The sequence below is a fragment of the Trichomycterus rosablanca genome, chromosome 13 (assembly GCF_030014385.1).
Source record: "Trichomycterus rosablanca isolate fTriRos1 chromosome 13, fTriRos1.hap1, whole genome shotgun sequence".
Classification (NCBI taxonomy): Eukaryota; Metazoa; Chordata; class Actinopteri; order Siluriformes; family Trichomycteridae; genus Trichomycterus; species Trichomycterus rosablanca.
Window position 1 is genome coordinate 17,754,594 of NC_086000.1, and position 18,642 is coordinate 17,773,235.

The window sequence follows — 18,642 nt, forward strand, 5'->3', positions numbered from 1 at the left end:
TAATTAATTGTGCTGTTTAACTTTGCCCATTTGTACATTCTACACAGCAGTACACTTTGCTGGGGACAGAGCAAAGGCTTCAGGCAGCTCTGTCTAGCTCAGTTTTCTTCTTTTATTGTATGAGTCTGTCTTTTAATCATGCGAAGAATCTGTCTGTTGGGAACTGACATAGTTATTAAAAGTTTTTGTAACTTGGGAGAAAATATCACAATTATTACAGTATAAATGTAAACAGGTAACCTTTAAATAATGCCTAGTTCACACCATGATATTTGCCCTGATTTTCGCTCGCCGACTGGTCGGCGCTACATTTGCCGGCTCGGGAGCAACTCGGTGTTCGCTCGGCGATTGAAACTCGGCTCTCAATCGCTATGTGTGAACTACTCAACAACTTGATCCGAGTGGCTCGGCAATGGAAGTTATATATCTAGCTTGCTAAATATCTGGATATGAGTCGGCCGACTGGCAATGAGTGCGGTGTTTAACAGCCAATGAGAAAGCATATATATAGATACTGGGTGAGGGGAAATGCAGGGGAGGAGTGTAAAAAGGTGGGACAGGGACACACACTCAAGTTTTACAGTATTTCGGACCTTATCGTTCTCTACAAAACATGACACCAGTGTTGCATTGCAAAAATATTTATTAACCTCCAACTCACTACAGAACAGATGAACCCTGCTGGCCACGTAGCCAAATCCACTCAGATTCATTTATTTTTTTCTCCTTGATTTTACGCTGCACATCAACGTACAAACTTTGATTGCTCGGTACTTGTTGACATGCGTTTTTTGACATGGGGTGTGTTCGAAAAGCTAGTGCGCTCTCTACATAGACAGCATTTTACATCATCCTGTGCGCGCTCCCGGGAAGGAGGCTGTTCGAAATCCTAGATGCCTTAAAATCCTCACTTCTGAGGTATCTTCATATTTCAATGTTATTTTGGCTCAAGAACGAGTGAGCATCAAGGCATCAAGGCAATCCCAGAATTCATTGCGGGTCGGGTGATCTTCTCTCACAGAAAAATAAACATGGCTGACGGGGCGGAGAAACGAATGGAGTTATTTTAAAACGTAAATAAAATATTACTGATTTTTAACTTGTATAAACTTGTACCGAGTGTTTTTATTTGCAAGTTCGGGCTTGTCAGGAAATTTAACCGTTATCGGTACATGAAGGAAGATGTTATATTGACGTTAGCGTGCTGTGCTACCTCATCCATTGGTTTTAATGGCAAGACGCTAAACGCGAAATCCGATGGAATCGCCATCTAAGTAGAGGGTTTGAATAACCTGCCTTATAAGTCATTGACTTATTAGAATCCTCTCTACTAAGGCAGCTGCCTATGTAGACAGTAAGACAGCAAGGCAGCTCCCTAGGTTTTCGAACACACCCATGGTATCATTAAACCTTTCGGCACTTTTCGCGCTTGTTTTCGTGACAAAACGTAGTTTGGGAGATCAGAGAAGCTCGCCTGCGATTCCGATTCCGGTGATTGATCGTGTAGTGTGAAACCCCCTATCGTCAATCAGTTGTGTAGTGTGAAAGCCACACTGACTTCAAAGACTCACGATTACAAGAGATCCAGTTGTGTAATGTGAATTGTACAGCAACCTTACGACTTTAAAAGTCGTGTAGTGTGAACTTGGCATAAGTTGCTATTTCTTTCTTAGAGTGATCTGTGGGCAGAATAAAAGAAAACTCAGAAACTCAAAAGTCTGGAAGTTTTTGGAAACAAAATTAATTTAAAAAGAATTTGAAAAAGATAATAAAAAAAAAGATATAACAAAATTGTGTCTTTTGGAAATAAATACAGACTGACCAAGGACAGAAGCAAAAAAGACTTGTTTTAATGATTTCAGTTTCAGGTTGTCTTTAATGTAGAAAATAACTACAAGGTTCCAGCAACGAAACCCCCCCCCCCCCCCCCCCCATTTTTTGCCATTAGAAAAAAAAAAGTGAAATAATGATTTTTTTAGCTTCAGTAACTGTTACATCCTGGATGCCGATCCCGGAAACACTGGGCGCAAAGCAGGACATTAGATTAATAATTTTGATCTGAAGTTGATCAATTGTTGAAGTTGGTCATGAAATGCAGGCATAAGAGATGACCACAGCCTTACAGGTAGCGTAAGTTAGGTATATAGCAGACATCTAAATGACCAAATTTTGTTTGAGTTTAGACTGTTATTTAATATCATGTGCTTACATTGGTGACCTGTGCAGCTTTAAGCATTGTAGTTTTATGCAGTGTTGCTTAGATTTGGTCACATCGAATGAACTACATGTACAGCATAAACGCTGAACATGTAGGACAGCAGTTCCATATATAATATAATACAGCCCTATGTGAAGGTTAAAATGATTATTAAGTTAATGCATGATTAATACGCTGAAGTGCCTCACATTTTACAGATATTTAGTACTTAAAAAAAACAAAGTAATCAGACTCTGAATCAAACTTATCACTCATCTAACCTAGTCATCTTAGGTTTACAAATCAGCTTGAATTTCCAATTACAGTTCCAAATGAAATTCCATGTTTGTGATGTTTTACTGGTTAAAAGGCCAAAATGCAAATCAGAAATAAAAAGTGAAATATGACTCTGAAAGAAGCATAAATATTCAGCATTCAGTCCAAAATCCACAATGTTTTACTTGAGGTGCCAATGTCTACCAAGAGTGCTGTTGTGATTGGACAGCTGTATGGTAGGTGTTGCAGCGCTCGGTCAGTCTTACCAATCATTAGCTAAAATGCCGACCCAGTCTAGCCGAGCGATAGTCCGCTCTGAGCTGCACGAAGGCATGCAGAACATTCCGGTCCAGGTTAGTGAGCTGCTCTCCAGAGCAAACCTGCTTGAGATTGTCAGGAACAACAACCAGGAGGTTACAGAGAGCGTGAAGGGTGTCGAAGAGCTGCAGCACCAGAGGAACCTAAGAATGATTTGGACACAAGAATTACACAAAAATCCAAAATCTATTTACTACTATTAAAAAAAATCATCACAATTAGTGCTGGTAAATCCTGTATTCACATTTAAACATTAGGCAGACACTTTTTATCCAAAGTGACTTACAAGAGAGGGAGTAAGATCAGAGCTGCAAATATGACTTATTTAACTTCATTTTCATCTTTTACCACTGCTTTTCTCTGGTCAGGGTGGCCAGGTTTCCCTAAAATCACTGGACACAGTAACACACCCCGGACAGGACGCTTCGCCATTGTAGGGCCTTAGCCACCCCTCCATTGCCCCAACCCGCAATGAAAGACATAACCAATCATGTGTGTAAGCAGACGCCTGGCAAGCCGATAGCACCACTTGGGACAGAGACTTTCTAAATACTCGACCAGTACTTTGACAGCTATGCTACCCTCACCCGTATCCTTTAATGATATGAATAACTCATCATTTGTTTCATTTTAGTACTATAATAAGAAAAGAAAATGAGCACTTGATTGCAAATGATATGAGAGATTTAGAGAGAATTAAGAAAGAAACTGAATTGCTTAATAAATCAGTCAATAGTTATTTGAAAAAAGTCACTGTATAAAGGTATTAAATTTAAACTGTAAGTAAATTCCACTCAGTGGCAAGTTTAACCCACATGAGACTCTTGGACTTGTGACCTTACCCGGAAGTCCCTCGCGCACCGGCGGTACTCTGCCACATCGCAGATGGCCAGCATGCCACCCATGGAGGTGTAGCTGAACTGCTGCAGGTGTTCATGGATGAGCCTATGGAAACGCACTCCTAACTCAGCCAGCACTGTGTCTACATTCTTGCCATCCATAGATCTCCGTACACGCTCAACCTGCTTACTCACGTACGTACACACTTTAGAGCATGCCTAAAAAAACAAGGTGATTAAATGACTTTAGCACAGCAGCACCCTGACTGATACAAATAACAACCACCTTACTGCTACTTTAATGTATTTATTACGGTAATATTAAGTGTATGTACATTTTTACTTTAGGAACTTAAGATCTCTTACTGTAGTGTATTGCAGTGCAGCCATGGCATTGTTCTCATCTTCTGGCCTGAAGTCAGTTTTCTTTTGCTCAGTGACCAGAATTTGCTTCATTTGGCCAATCATGCAATTCAGTGTCCTACACGATTCACAAAGGAAGAATAAATAATTCAGGTGAACTTAAGTTACAATTAGTTCTATAAGCACCATACAGAAGAGACACAGTAGTCCTACAGATTCATTTTCCAGATTACATATATGTAGTTTTGCAAGGTGTACTGTAAGCTATTCATTACCCCACAAAGTTATTTAAATAAAGTTTTTAGTTTTCATTGTTTGAATAATTTTGTCTTTAGACTGTGGGAGGAAACCATAGCACCTGGAGGAAACCCACGCAGACACTGGGAGAACATGCAAACTCCACACAGAAAGGACCCGGACCGCTCCACCTGAGAATTCAACCCAGGATCTTTTTGCTGTGAGGCGACAGTGCTACCCACTGAGCCACCGTGCCGCCCCCATCGCTTCAAATTAATCCAAAAGATATTAAATGGTCTTGGAGTTAGTGTATGTATTGGTGCACAGAGACACAGTCAAACTGAAACAGGAAATGGCCTTCCCCCAACCGCTGCCCCAACATTAGAAGCATATAATTTATATTACACCTGTTAGCATACAGTCTTATTCAAGCTCATTATTTAAATGGATTGTAATCAGTGAATATCTGTATTTATAAAACATGACATGGATGTAAGTATAAATGTATTAAAACATTATTTTTAAAAGTTATTACAGAATGAAATTCTACTAACAGCATAATAACAAAGAACTAACCGGTCAATTCCAGTATCTAGCTTCACTTCCATCTGCTCGATCACATCTTTTTTCTTTTGTAAGCATTCTGTCAGCTTAGGAGATGAGCTACGAGAGTCACACAAGGTCATCAAAAAAAAAAAATGAACAAAACACAGAACGCCATCTATTACCCACAGTGCAGGTTCACGCTTACCTAATAAGAGGCATGAGATGATCATTAAACTGCTTATCAAAGAGGTGAAAAATAGTGTTGGCCTGCTGCACCACATCCAAGAAATACAAGTTGGCATTTTTGGCATCTGCAGAAGGAATAGCTGTGGAGAAAGAATAAAATGTCCTCAAACTCAACACTACACGGCAGTAATCTGAGCCAGTATCATGCATTACAGAACTTGATTTCTCACCTGAAAGGCCAATTTCTAAGGCATAGTCTATATGGTCTACACACAGGTGCTCCACAAGGAGCAGGAAGATGGAATAGGCATTTTTTGGAAGGTCGGCTGGATCAGACAGCTATAATGAAAGTAAATAAAATCCACAATATATTTATTTTCTTGCATTTAAGAGCAACAAGAGCAAACATGAAAATAAACTTTTTATTTTGCCTTGTTGCATCTCTGGAAGGCATGGCGTGTCTCCTGCAGCAGATTGACAACAACCTCCTGTGAGAGAAACGTTTCTCCATGTGTGTCAATGCTGGGACCCAAAGGCAGGTTAGTGCGCTGCCTGATCCTTTCCTTCAGCTCCTGGATACTATAAGTGACACAGACAGAAACAGAAACATTGTGATGTTTGGTCACACATTTACAGCTGCAAAATAAGTGAAAGCAATTAGATTACTCATAAACATGTCATATAAACTGATTACTGGTCTGAATTTTAGGTATCTTCTTCAGATGGTAGGTTAATAATCAGAATATGGTCTTAAGAAGATTTAACTGTCTACATGATCATTTGAATAATCAGATGATTATTGTGTGTGTAAACACTCAATGGCTTTATTTAATTCCCTTGGACAACTAGCTATGCAATCCCCAAATTATTCCAATATAGGGGTCAACTAAAGAGGGTTGCCTCTGCCGCAACAAGAGAGAAATAAGCTCCAATTGGCCATGACTGGATTGGCTGAAAACTGGGGGAAAAACTAATAAATAGAAGATTTAAAAAAATGTGATTTACTGTTATAGAGAACCTCCTAAAACTTTTAAACAAACCCTATTTGACAAAAAACATCTGAAATCAGGCATCTGTATGATTAGCACTGTATAGTATCAGATTAGATATTTTGTTTACAGATTTCTTTAGCTTAACAAAAAGCTGTACTCAATAAGCCTCCCCTGAAAAACTCATTTTAAATTCTTAATTTGTTTCATTTTACCTACATTCAAATGAAAGTGGCACTTCTGACAAAATTAAGATGTAAAAACATAAAAACACAATGTTACATTTACAATTCCTGCCCTAGAAATTTACAGTTCCACCAAGTTAAGGTCTTCCTCACCTTCCTGCACCTACTGGCCGTTTTTGGTGATTTTTTGAGTCATAGTATCTTTGCAGAATTGAGGCACTACGGGTTTGCAGATACTGTCTCTCCACGTCTATGTAGCTATCCAGGTAGGATGAGAAGATGCTCTTAATCAGCTTGGATAGGAAGGTGTGTTTGTCCGAGCCCAAGTTAAACTCTGTAAGTTTGGCAGCCAATGCTGTAGTCCTAAAAACCAAAACACACAAAAAAACCCTAGAACATTAAAACGTGGTTCATAATAGCAGAGGTAAACAGAAAAGAGCGTGGTTTTTAATCAAGCCAAGTGCAGCCACATCACCCACTGCTATGCTCTTTTTAATGGTTTCTTATAGCTGCACGCATTCCATTTAAAACAATGATGCTTGGCTACAAAGCCAAAAACAGACCAGTCCCGACCAACAGTTGTGGTCTATCTTAGTGGCACCCCTGAATATTAATTACTTCATGTAAAATATGTCATAAAATAAAATGTTTAGTGGAACCGCTTGGATACACATAGTATACATTCATATGTTTGATACAGAAAACACAAAATACTAAAATAACAAAATAAAAACTTTAACTAGCCTATGAGTGGTGACTTTGAAAGTTTTATTCCCTGTTCCTTGTTCACAATTGCAAAGAGAGGAGAGCTGTCTGATCAGACCAGAAATGCTATTATCATCAACCACAAGCAGTCTAAAGGCTATAAGACTATCTCCAAAGACCTTGGCATCCCAGCTTTAACAATTCACTCTAAATAAAAACATCAACTAATGCTCTGAATGCAAGAAAACAAAACAAAGAAAAATGGTAAAAAGAGTACCTGGTGTAGAGGTCATAGAGGTTGTTGAGGTATTGTTCCAAGTCCGTGGAGCGAGGCTCAAGTCTTTCTTTTACATGCGTCTGAAAGCATAAAACTTGAGTCCTTTCCCCAGATAAATTCATGTTATAAATTAATTATACGATAGCATAATAACTCAAGTTTGGTGTACCTGTAACTTGTTCTCAAATATGTTTTGAATAAGCTTGGCCATCACTGTTTCTGGGCTGCAGAAGACCTCTCCCACCTGCTTATTGACCCGCTGGCACAGAACAGCTGTATCCTCAAACACATCATTCTGCATGTATGCAGACTGAGAACACACATCAACACAATTAAAAAAATACTATTTAAATAATGCTCAAGAACTGTAACAACACTGACACCAAGATTGGGCTATCCACATACTTTTGGTCTTGCAGTGTATATTATAATTACAGTACAAAGACAACTCACCTCTTGGCACTGCTTGATGTAGACATCTATACAATGGGCATAACCCTGAGAAAAGGTGTAAAAAAACAAATATGACACATGTCCAAAACACAGAATGTATTACGTATATAAGGCTGACTATCACACCTTGAAATGTAGCAAGACTGCAGCCACTTCTCTCATGCGGCCAATCTCCCCCGTACGCTGAGCTGATGTGAACTCTTGGATCAACTGTCGCTCTAGGTCATGATATTTACCTTAAAAGTGCCACACACAGTGCATTAGTAAATAGAAACATGGGGTACAGTGAATAAGCTGCAAAAGGTCTTATGATTAAATGCTTACAAATAGTACTTCAGGTTTTATCCTTTTTTTGCATTTTTGCCCCAATTTTCCTCCCAATCTAGTCGTATCAAATTACCCGAGTGCATTACGCTACCTCTCTACTGTTGTTGACCTCCACTCTGACTGAGGAGAGCCGTGACTAACACACGCCCCCTCCGACACATGTAGCCGACTGCTTCTTTTCACCTACACGAGGCGAGTTCATATGTGGATCAGCTTTGTGTACGGAGTCACAACCTGTCCACATTAACCCTCATCTCTGTGGAGGTGCCATCAATCAGCCAGCAGAGGTGGTAATTGCACCAGTAATTAGGAATCCCCTCCGGCACCCACTCTCTGGGACCACCATTCGTTGTTTGTGTAGGTGCTCAGCCTGCCGGTAGCAGAGCTGAGATTCAAACCGACGAGTTCGAGATGTCAGCCCTGGTGTGCTAGCGTGTTTCACCGCTGTGCCACCTGAGCACCCCAGTTTTATCTTTTAAATCCTTCTTTATTTTTAATAAATAAAACAACACCTACTTGCTATCTTGGCCTTTACGTCAGGAAATCTGGGAGAGCAGAGAGAAATGGAGAAAAGTATAGAAATTAGCCAACTAAAAAAAGATCTCAATATATAATAAAAATATATCAATAAATTAATTCAGGCTGTCTCTTTTTACTTCACATAATCAGTAGGTGAATAATTTGCATACATCAGTGTTCAAATCCCCTTTCTCCTTCTATCCCATCTTATTTTCTTTCTTGTTGTATCTGAATCTGCTTACCTGTCAAATGGCAACTCCTGGGCAATCAGGTGCAACTTCTGAATAATATCAGCAGCTTCTTTTATCTGTTCAGAATACAAAGAAACAAGCAGACTTTGGTTATAAATAATATATGAGCCAGGCAATGAGAGACTGGCACCTTGCTGGCGATTAAAAAAATTTAGTTCTAGAAAAACCACAAGCGTCGAGGAAGAGGCCCTCTTTAAGTTAATCTGTCCATTTTTTTCTCTCCTCATAGCTGCTTTCTCTTGTGTAGCACAGTGCTGATATAATGGAGCCCATCAGCAGCTCAGCTTACTCACTGCTTTGCCCTCTGCCACCCAGTTAGCTTTTTACTTTTACTACCTAATAAGTATTATGAATGCACTATGGTTAATCCGGTAGCAGCCTCGCTAAATCGCCTCCCATAATCTCTCCCAATGGGCAAGGGAGGAGGTCTCACAAAAAACAGGGCCCAAAAAAGAACCTCCGTACCTCTCTGTTCAACCCAACACACAGGGCAAAAATGAATAAAAAAGGCCCTGCCATCCACACCTCTTCTGTTTCTGCTTCCCATTCCTGCCTGCCTCAGCTAACATCATTATTGTGCTCCCATGAGGTGGATCCAGCTTATTCTGCTCTCCTCTACAAAATTTTCCAAGTATCTGTCCCCCAGCTAAGATTAGCTAAATCCCATGTAAGTGATGTAGCAGTCTCCCTGCAGTGGGGGTTTTAACCAGTGCTTGTTTCCATGATGGCTAGGCCCGGACCTCCTTTTTCCAGGGATTAGACCAGTCATCCTTCCTTCTTTTTGCCCCTTTAACAATTTACAGACATCTCTTCATGACCCCACCGTTCTCTTCTGGAGGTGGGCTCAATTATAAAAAAAATATTGAAAGTCTGGCGGGTATATTACCATGCATATCTCAAGAAGTGTGTTGGTGGTCTAATGCTAATTGCCTTCTTAATAGTAGGCTTACCACCAAAGTCATTGGAGAAACTCAGTTCCTTATCAAGTGGCATTTTAGATTAAGTTGGCATACATCAAGCGTTTGTAATAATTAATTCTATCAGCATGTAGTATTAATAATCTTGTTTAAAACCCTTTAAAAAACAATACTCATTACATTACCTTGAGAATCAATTTAATTAAATGTATATGACCTTCAAGCCCTCAGATGTCATTACATGAGAAACCATAATGCTACTGTAATACAATGACATGGGCTCTGGAGTTATTTGGAAACCAATGTCACTTATCACAGCCCACAACTAGATCATAAAGTGACTCTTGGGCCTGAGCTTATCTTAGATGGACTGACAGACAGTAGAAATATGCACTGTGGTTAGGTAAGTAAGCATTTGTTTTTGAGAAACAATTATTTCTAGCTGGAATGTGACTAAGTTATTCAAATGTTAACACTGGAACAGTTGCTTCCAGAAGTTGTATTGTTTAGGAGGTCAGTAAATCAGTGAACCACCTTGCCAAGTAATAGGTTTATTGATATTACGCAGACTAACAGGTGACACGTTGTAAGAGATTAAAATCTTTAAACTGATGCTATAAGTAAGGTCCTACCTAATTCACGGCTGTGAAAATGAGTCGTTTTCCATGTAATATGCAATTTGTTGTAAGAATTAGAATTTAGAGATTTAATGTTTTGATTCACACAGCATTCAAGTACCTCATGTTTAAATTTGCACTATGGGGTGGTCCTAGTGTAACCAAGCATCTTTAGAGTTTGCTGAGTTTATAAAGTAAGAAATAAACTGTACATAGTTAAACTATAGGGGCATAAAACTTTACTGGCTTGTTGTTTTGAGGCGCAGCACAGACTACAGAGAGATGATCACATGTGTAGAGAAGAACAATTTTCCATTGATTGTGGAATCCCAGAAGGGACAAAATGCACTCAATACGTAAACACACACATCAAACATTGTCAGCACACTACACCACAGAAAAGTCTGTTACACTAACAATCCTACAGCAATTCAGTTAGCAATTAATTAGTCGAAATGTCGAAGTCTATAGCAGCTAAAAACATGATTCGGGTAAATGAGTTTGGAAAACTCCCAACCAATTCTGTGGATGCAGAGGGGTGGTGTCAAAACACGGACAAGAATTTTCGAGCATGAAGCCTCGCCCTGATGCTGGATGTTTTAGGTTTACATTTAACTATTAAGGTAGCTGTGCTGTGTTCTGTAGCTTCCATTTGTTTTATTATTCAATTTATGAGTGTTATTTAATATCTGCCATGAGATGTGCCACTTTTCTTTAATTTGTGATTTTTTTAAATGAGGTCAGTAAAATTAAGAACATTTTACTGTGAATTTAGTAGGGCCCTAACAATAAGACTTTCAGTGGACATTTTTGTGTGGGTAGTGGAAGGTGGGTAGTGTAGGGGTGATGACAAATGAGTGTAAGTAAACGAGCATGTAGTCACATATTAGGACAATTGGAAGTGTGTGTTCATAAGTTGGGTGCAGGTTTTAACCCTTACTAGTGACTAAAGTGGTGGTCTCATTTTTCCTAAGTAATTTTTGTTTGCTTTTGCTATTATGCTACTGTGTATAGCAGTCTGTGTGGCAACATGTAAAGTGTTTAAAATGCTTAAAACGGACCTTCTCAGGATTGTTAAACACATCACTACGCAACTCTCCATCCAGGAACTCGTTAAAGTAAGTCATGAGCCTCTGAGCCTCCACAGCCCTCTGTCTTGGTGTGTTCACTCCTTCCAGCTGATCGCCAAGATGACACACCTTAGTGGCTACATAGCTGATGTGATCATCCAGCTCCTGGAAGTGCTGAAAGGCCACCTATTAAAAAATACAATGATTTATATGTAAGAACTCATGCATGTCTGTCTAATTTTTTCAAGCTGTGATCTCTAAATGGTTTTAACCTGGTTGCTTCTCTGCAGCTCCTGAACTTTGTGTGCAAACTCCTTGGCTTCCCGGTGACACTGCTGCTCAAGCTTTTCCACTTTCCGTTGGATCCTCTCATCAAGCTGTTTCAGTTCCTCGATGTGGTTAACAAACTCCTCCAGCAACCTAACACATTGGGTAACACAATAACGACATTTAGGAAACATATAAATCACTTGTTACAATGAAGTTGATGCAAAACAATAGAAAATTATTGTTATTATTATTGTTATTACATGTCACACTAACATATTTCCATCCTTTGGGCAAAACATTACATGAAGGAAACTTTTAGGCGATGGGTTATGATTTCTGGTCTTGCTTTACACAGATTGAGTATGTATGATAGATAGTGAAAGACCTAAATTATCTGCAGTAAATTATCTTGCAGTAAATAATGTTCTTTTTGTACCGATGGACAACTCTCTCATAAGGTTTGGCACAAAGTTGTGAGCAACCTATCATTGTTTGCATGTTAAATGCAGCAAATATAGGCAGGCATACAGACCTAAATGACTTGAATAAGTCCAAATTTTATGGGTTAAAAGGAGGGAATGGGTTAAAATATCTCTGAAAAGCAAGTGTTGCTCACAGCAATCAACAGTGGTCCAAAATCTAATTGTTTTAATTAGGGATGCATCAATACCATTTTTTCCCAACCGAGTACAAGTACAAGTACATGTATTTTTGTACTTGCCGATACCGATACCTATTTAGAATGATGGAGTTAATGAGTTAATGGAGTTAATGAGTTGAAGGTTAATAAATATTTTTGCAATGTTGGTGTTTTGTTGTTATGTTTTGTAGAGAACGATCAGGTCAGAAATACTGTAAAACGTGTGTGTGCCGGTGTATTCTGATATAAACTATATTATCCCCCTGTCCCACCTGTTTACACTCCTCTCCTGCGTTTCCCCTCACACCGTATCCTGCGTTCTCATTGGCTGTTTGACATGTCACTCATTCCCAGTCGCACATCTCAGATCAGATATCTGACATGCTAGAAAACTCGATCCGGTCGCCGAGCGCTCGGCGAGCCGGTCGGATCGAGTTGTTGGATAGTTCACACTTAGCGATCGAGAGCCGAGTTTTGATCGCCGAGAGAATGCCGAGTTGCTCCCGAGCCGGCCAATCTAGCGCCGACCAGTCGCCGAGCGAAAATCAGGGCAAAAATCGTGTAGTGTGAACTAGGCATAACGCAGCATCGTGCACTAGGCACACGGTATCGGATGTTTAGTATCGGAGCCTCGTTTGCGAGTACGAGTACAAGTTAATCAGCGCGGTATCGGGCAAATACCCGATACCAGTATCGGTAATCATGCATCTCTAGTTTTAATAATATTTCCAAAAAAATAATACTTTTCCCACAGTTTTTAAGTCCCTACAAAAATAAGTAATGTTATCAGGAATTATACAAAAATGCTTATGAGGCCAGACAGATGTAGAAAGGTCAACATTAAACAAGGTAAAACATTAGAGAATTCCATTTCACTCCCTGATGCACGTGCTATACTACAGCTTTTTATCTGATTGTCACTCCTCAATATAAACACAAATTATAGCAACAGCAGCTTTTCCTAAATATATAGAAAAAATACTGTTTCCAATGTGAACATCAAAAAAACTACAATAGCACACAAAGAATGCCCACATTTTTGAAGAGTATATTTATAGTGCTGCCAAACTTCCAACTGCCTGTTAACATAAACTGCAACTCCACTTAAAAGTGGGCTTTTTGATGTGAGAGAGTATGAACTAACATATTACTGAGAGCTTTGTCAGCGGCATTTCTAAGCACTGGCAGGACAACAGAGTGAAAACCACTGCATCATCACGTTTGGACTCTCTGGAAGTAGAAAAACCATTCCAAAATGATGAGTGAAAAATCTCATATCGCAATAATTCCTCTCAATTCTCAGTGCAGCTTAGAACCCTTTCCCTTCTTTCTTTCATTAAAATTTGTTCTTTTCCATCATTTATGAGTCAGCGGTTCAGACACTCATATCAGCCTCTCCACGCTTTGCTACTTGAGTGGTTAGTGTAAAATCCAGACTGATGGTACACTGCCAGACAGCTCTAACATACTTTTTAACAACGCTATAAATACATTGTATGTTGCGAGGTGGATCATCCTACAGTGTATTCCTGGGCCATCCTTTCCACACACGCTTGGGTATCTACATATTCTTGGAAAAACTGAAATTGTAAAACCAGTCAACCTATTTTCATTGCTATGATTTCCAGTTCTGATGCCTGTGGGCCTATTGTAAAAGCTTTCGACAGTGAATGGGATTTGGCATTAGAACTCTAACTGGCCTGTGACTATGCAGCCACACATATAAAAGACTTTAATGTAGGGGTGCAAATTTTGTTCATTTCTTTTAACCAATAACGACCATCGTTAGCCGATGGTTAACCGAAAAACGACAAGCTTATATCATGCCAACAATTATATCAGATCAACAAGACACACATGCTTTACTAATTAAGCAAACAGCACAATCTAGTGAACATGGTAGCAATGTAAAACAGGAAGAAGAATATAAACAATAAGCAGAACCTGTCCACAACATTAGTGTAGCTTTAAGATGATAAGCAGTTTTACCTCTACACTGAGACACAGCGCAAAATATTCACATCATTTTGTTACACAAATGCCACACAGATCCACATATGCAAAGTTCAATATGCAGTTACACTAACACTAAACAGCTTCATTATTTATATTTAAGGCCCTACCTAATTCACGGCCGTGAAAATCACCTCTCGGGCCGTAAAATGAGCCGTTTCCCGTGGAATATCCAATTTGCTGTGAAATTCAAAATTTAAGGTTTGTGTTTGCGATTTAACATTTCTCATTCACATAGCGTATGAAATATGAGGGGCAATATGCAATATGAGGCGGTCCTAGCAAATTTACAGCAATTAAGTTAGTGTAACCGACTTTTCTGTGGTGTAGTGTGCTGACAATGTTTGATGTACGTATTGAGTGCATTTTGTCCCTTTAGGGATTCCATAATCAATAGAGAAGTGTGCTTCTCTACACACGTGATCATCTCTCTGTAGTCTGTGCTAGCCTCAAAAGAACACGCCCGATAGTTTGTCTATGTACAGTTAATTACTTTCTTTATAAACTCAACAAACTTTACAGACGCTCGGTTACATTAGCAATCAGTAAGACAAAATGTTCAAGATGTCAAAGTCTAAAGCAGCTAAAAACACTAGTCGGGTAACTGGGTTTGGAAAACTCCCAACCAATTCTGTGGACGCAGAGGGCCCTATTCACAACTTAAATGTGTAATAGTGTTGTAGTTCATAATTGTAATGAAACAAAAGCATAAAAAAGTTTGAAACTGCAAATGTGGCTGTACACAAAGCTGGTGCATGTGCAATGAGGGTGGGCTAGAGTGATTTTCAAATCAGCATTCTTATTTATTCTGTCATTACTATTATTAAAATGATCTGTAATTTAAGACATAGTACTTTCTGTTGGTCTGTACCAGACACAAGGGCTTTTCTGCTCCTCATGCCTGGCAGCTTTGTCCTCAGCACCGCTCTCCCAATACAACTCTCAACTCTCCTCTGCACATGCCCAAACCATATCAATCTCCGCTACCCAACTTTCTCTCCAAAAGTTAGTGTCACCAAGCGGTACAACATAGCAGGCCTGACTACTGTCTTGTAAACTTTTCCTTTCACTCTGGCAGATACTCTTCCATCCTTCCTGCCACTCTACCCCGCCTACATTCTCTTCTTCACCTCTTTTCGACAATATTTTAACTAATGGAGCATCATATCAGTGGATGAACAAGTGATTGCTAATAATGAAAAGCTGGTAGTTTCACTACACTGAGATAAATGAATTATAGACATGCACATTAATCTTAAACAAGCCAAAGACTAATTTCTCCCGGTCTTAACACATGCAGATTAACACAGTTTAAAAGAAGTGCTAAATAAAACATGCTATTATTTGTTTTAACCTATAAACAAGCAACTTTTATTGCTTAAATGCTCGAATTTGCTCTTAAAACATGTAAAAGTATTTCTATAGTTTCACAAAAGCAGCAAATACAATGAAAAACTAGGGATGTCCCGATCACGTTTTTTTGTTCCCGATCCCGATTATTAATTTTGATCCCGATCCGATACCGATTCTCAAACCGATACTTGTATTTTCTAGATATTGTCTAGATAAGAACTAGATAACACTGTTTACACAGTGCACACTTCAAGTACATTACAATTATTCAAATTAATCCAGTGTATATGTTTAACAACTAAATAGCTCTGCAGTGCTGAAGGGAAAAATGCTGCATCCAAGCTATTGTTTAATGTTTTTGTATTTTTACAAAATCAATCAAAATGAGTGAGATAATTAGTTTTACTTTAAACTTTACATTCAAAGAAAAAAAATGTTTAATGCAGTGATACACTAAAAATGAACAGAAATCTGTGTAGCAGCTTAACTTGAATATAAGAAAAAAAGTTACTTAAAAGCATTACAGTAAAACCTGAATACCAAAATAAAATGGAAAGGCTTTTTTGTTATGAAGGAAAGCCAGTGCTTAAAGTGCTTGTATTGTGACAATGGTTTGATGGACGTTTGTACACGAAGTGAGTGTGTTTTGACCCTTTGGGGCTTCCATAGAACATGAAATAGCGTGCTTGACTCAACTGTCGGCTATTCGGTACCGTAACAGAAGAAGTTAATAAAGTGTTCTGCTCCCGACAATATGTGAATATACTGTGCATTTATTTCTTTATTAAACGAGTGCATCACTACGTTGTTTTGTAAACCGGTGTGATCCTTAACTCACACACACTCTCACACATGAACGCAGCTCTGCTCCTACTGCCTCGTGAAACGCTCACACTGCAGACGTTACACTTCACTGTTGGACTTGTTTTACTTTTCAATTTAAAGTATTTCCACACAGCGGACATGCTGACGTAACACAAAAGATCGGGATTAAGATCGGGTTTAGTAAAGCCGATTCCGATCAATTAAAAAATGCCTTGATCGGCCCCGATCCCGATCTTTAAGATCGGATCGGGACATCCCTATGAAAAACAATTTCTAAACTGCTTCCCTAATGGATACATAAAGTTTTGTTTGTAGGGAACTGTGCATTTTAAAGAACCCTGTACATGAAGGCCTTTATTTTGCTTTGCTCTTGTCACTGAGCTATGTTTCTTTAAAAATACTGCTTAATCATCATTGTTCCAAAGTTGCATTGCATGAAATAAGTGAGATTTAATACACAGAGACAATCTGCTTACTTTTTAGGGTCAAACGCCTCTGCTCCTCCTTTAGAACCCCCTCCTGGAGTCCTCCAAGCTAGACGCTCAATATACTCATCCGCATCAAATGGCTCCTAAAAAAGAAACAATGTAAAAACGATTTATGAATACAATTCCAACCCCAGTTCAAATCAAATCAAGGTTTATTTGTCACATACATAGTCATACCCAGTACAACTGGCAGTGAAATGCTTTTGTTATAGATCTATAACAGTTATATAGTAATATATGCTTTTATTATATATCTATAACAGTTATATCTAGTTATAGATATGAATGAGAATAAAAGAGCATTACAGTACAGCACAATCAAAGGATCAAACTGCACTTGTAATTTTTAATTGCTTTTGGACCCCAAAAAATAAAACATACATACAAACGTAACACAATAATACTGTCATTTTAACAATATGAAGGTGGTGGAGGTGTGTTATTTATCCTATTCTGACTGCCTCTGTTATTGAATTTCTATTACAGTGGATGAGTTCTGCCTCTCACATACAATCATTCAGATTTGTTGATAAACAAGGGCAATAAATTAGGGCAGTTGTAGCCTAGTGGTTAAGGTACTGGACTAGTAAGCAGGAGGTCACTGGTTCAAACCCCACCACTGCCAGGTTACCACTGTTGGGTCCTTGAGCAAGGCCTTTAACCCTCAGTTGCTTAAACTGTATACTGTAAGTCGCTTTGGATAAAGGCGTCTGCTAAATGCCAAAAATGTAAATGTAAATTAAAGGGGCCATCACATCTGGCAATTTTAATTTCAAAATGTTTTAGTTAAATATAGTTACACACAGATCCACATGTGCAGAGTTGCATTCAATCGTGTCTGTGTGGGTTCTCAACCGGCCAATAGCACAGCTAAGATCCTCAGAATAAGAATAAGAATGCCTTTATTTGTTGTATATACATATACAGGTGTACAGTACAATGAAATTCTGTTCTTCGCATATCCAAGCTTGTTTGGAAGCTGGGGTCAGAGTGCAGGGTCAGCCATTGTACGGCGCCCCTGGAGCACACAGGGTTAAGGGCCTTGCTCAAGAGCCCAACAGTGGCTGCATGGCAGAGCTGGGATTCGAACTCTCAACCTTTCAGTTGATAGCCCAAAGCCCTTCCTACTATCAGCGATGATGGGCTAGCATTTTAGACCGTTGTGCCACCCGAGAATTTCATGTTTGAGTTTAGAGGGGAAATAATTCGCATGTTTACATGAATCTCTGAAAAGACTTGACCTGTTCAGATGAGTTCTGCAGTGCATATGAAAACAGTACGAACTCCCTGCATACGTGTACTACATACAGTAATGGTTGTTACACCCTGTGTGGTGCAGTTAATGTAAAATGAATACGCATTTGTCATGAAACTTGGTTTTACAGGTACAGATGTTTGTGCTATATGTGCTGTGTTAAATAAATATCATGATGTGAACTGCTGTCTCTGCAATATATTAACAGGTCATACATATACTGTTTATGTTATCAGCAAGCTAGTTAGCACCCAAACTAGCTAGCTTGACCAAATAGCACTTACCTCGAATAATTGTGCAGTCGTGGCCATTTTTACCTAAAATATAGATGTCACGCTGGAGTAAATAAGCTCCGATAAAAAGGCAAACAAGTTCTAAATATGCTGTATTATAACAGCCATTCGCGGTCACTTCTTCCTAAATCATCCAGGCCTTCTGCTTCCTGCACCCAGCTGCCATGACCGGGCCGGAAACGAAGGAGAGAGCGCTAACAAAAGTGTCAGCTTACTAGCAGGTCTGACATCAG

At 39.1% G+C, this 18,642-nt stretch overlaps 1 protein-coding gene across 2 annotated transcripts; it reads right to left on the reverse strand.

Moving 5' to 3' along the window:
• Window positions 1-625: 625 nt before the first annotated feature.
• Window positions 626-18,567, reverse strand: exoc5 (exocyst complex component 5). Of its 2 annotated transcripts, XM_063007714.1 has the most exons (19): window positions 18,401-18,567; window positions 16,850-16,944; window positions 11,545-11,692; window positions 11,264-11,458; window positions 8,660-8,724; window positions 8,415-8,443; window positions 7,698-7,807; window positions 7,572-7,616; window positions 7,288-7,428; window positions 7,119-7,198; window positions 6,290-6,499; window positions 5,394-5,541; window positions 5,193-5,301; window positions 4,982-5,102; window positions 4,807-4,893; window positions 3,997-4,111; window positions 3,634-3,849; window positions 2,740-2,934; window positions 626-1,679 (listed from the first exon to the last, which is right to left on the reverse strand). In XM_063007714.1, exons 1-18 carry the CDS (start codon window positions 18,425-18,427, stop codon window positions 2,746-2,748), a joined length of 2,130 nt encoding a protein of 709 aa, XP_062863784.1. In that variant the 5' UTR covers window positions 18,428-18,567; the 3' UTR covers window positions 626-1,679; window positions 2,740-2,745. The 2 variants fall into 2 exon arrangements, with proteins under 2 accessions (XP_062863784.1, XP_062863783.1); XM_063007713.1 differs by lacking the exon at window positions 626-1,679 and having other exon boundaries at window positions 2,632-2,934.
• Between the last annotated feature and the right edge of the window lie 75 nt (window positions 18,568-18,642).

Coding starts and splice junctions, on each gene's coding strand:
- exoc5 (XM_063007714.1), bottom strand. CDS start 18,427: ATGGCCACGACTGCACAATTATTCGAG. Junction 5,302..5,393: donor CCTTCCAGAGATGCAACAAG/GCAAAATAAAAA, acceptor CTTTCATTATAG/CTGTCTGATCCAGCCGACCT. Junction 4,112..4,806: donor CTAGATACTGGAATTGACCG/GTTAGTTCTTTG, acceptor TGAATCGTGTAG/GACACTGAATTGCATGATTG.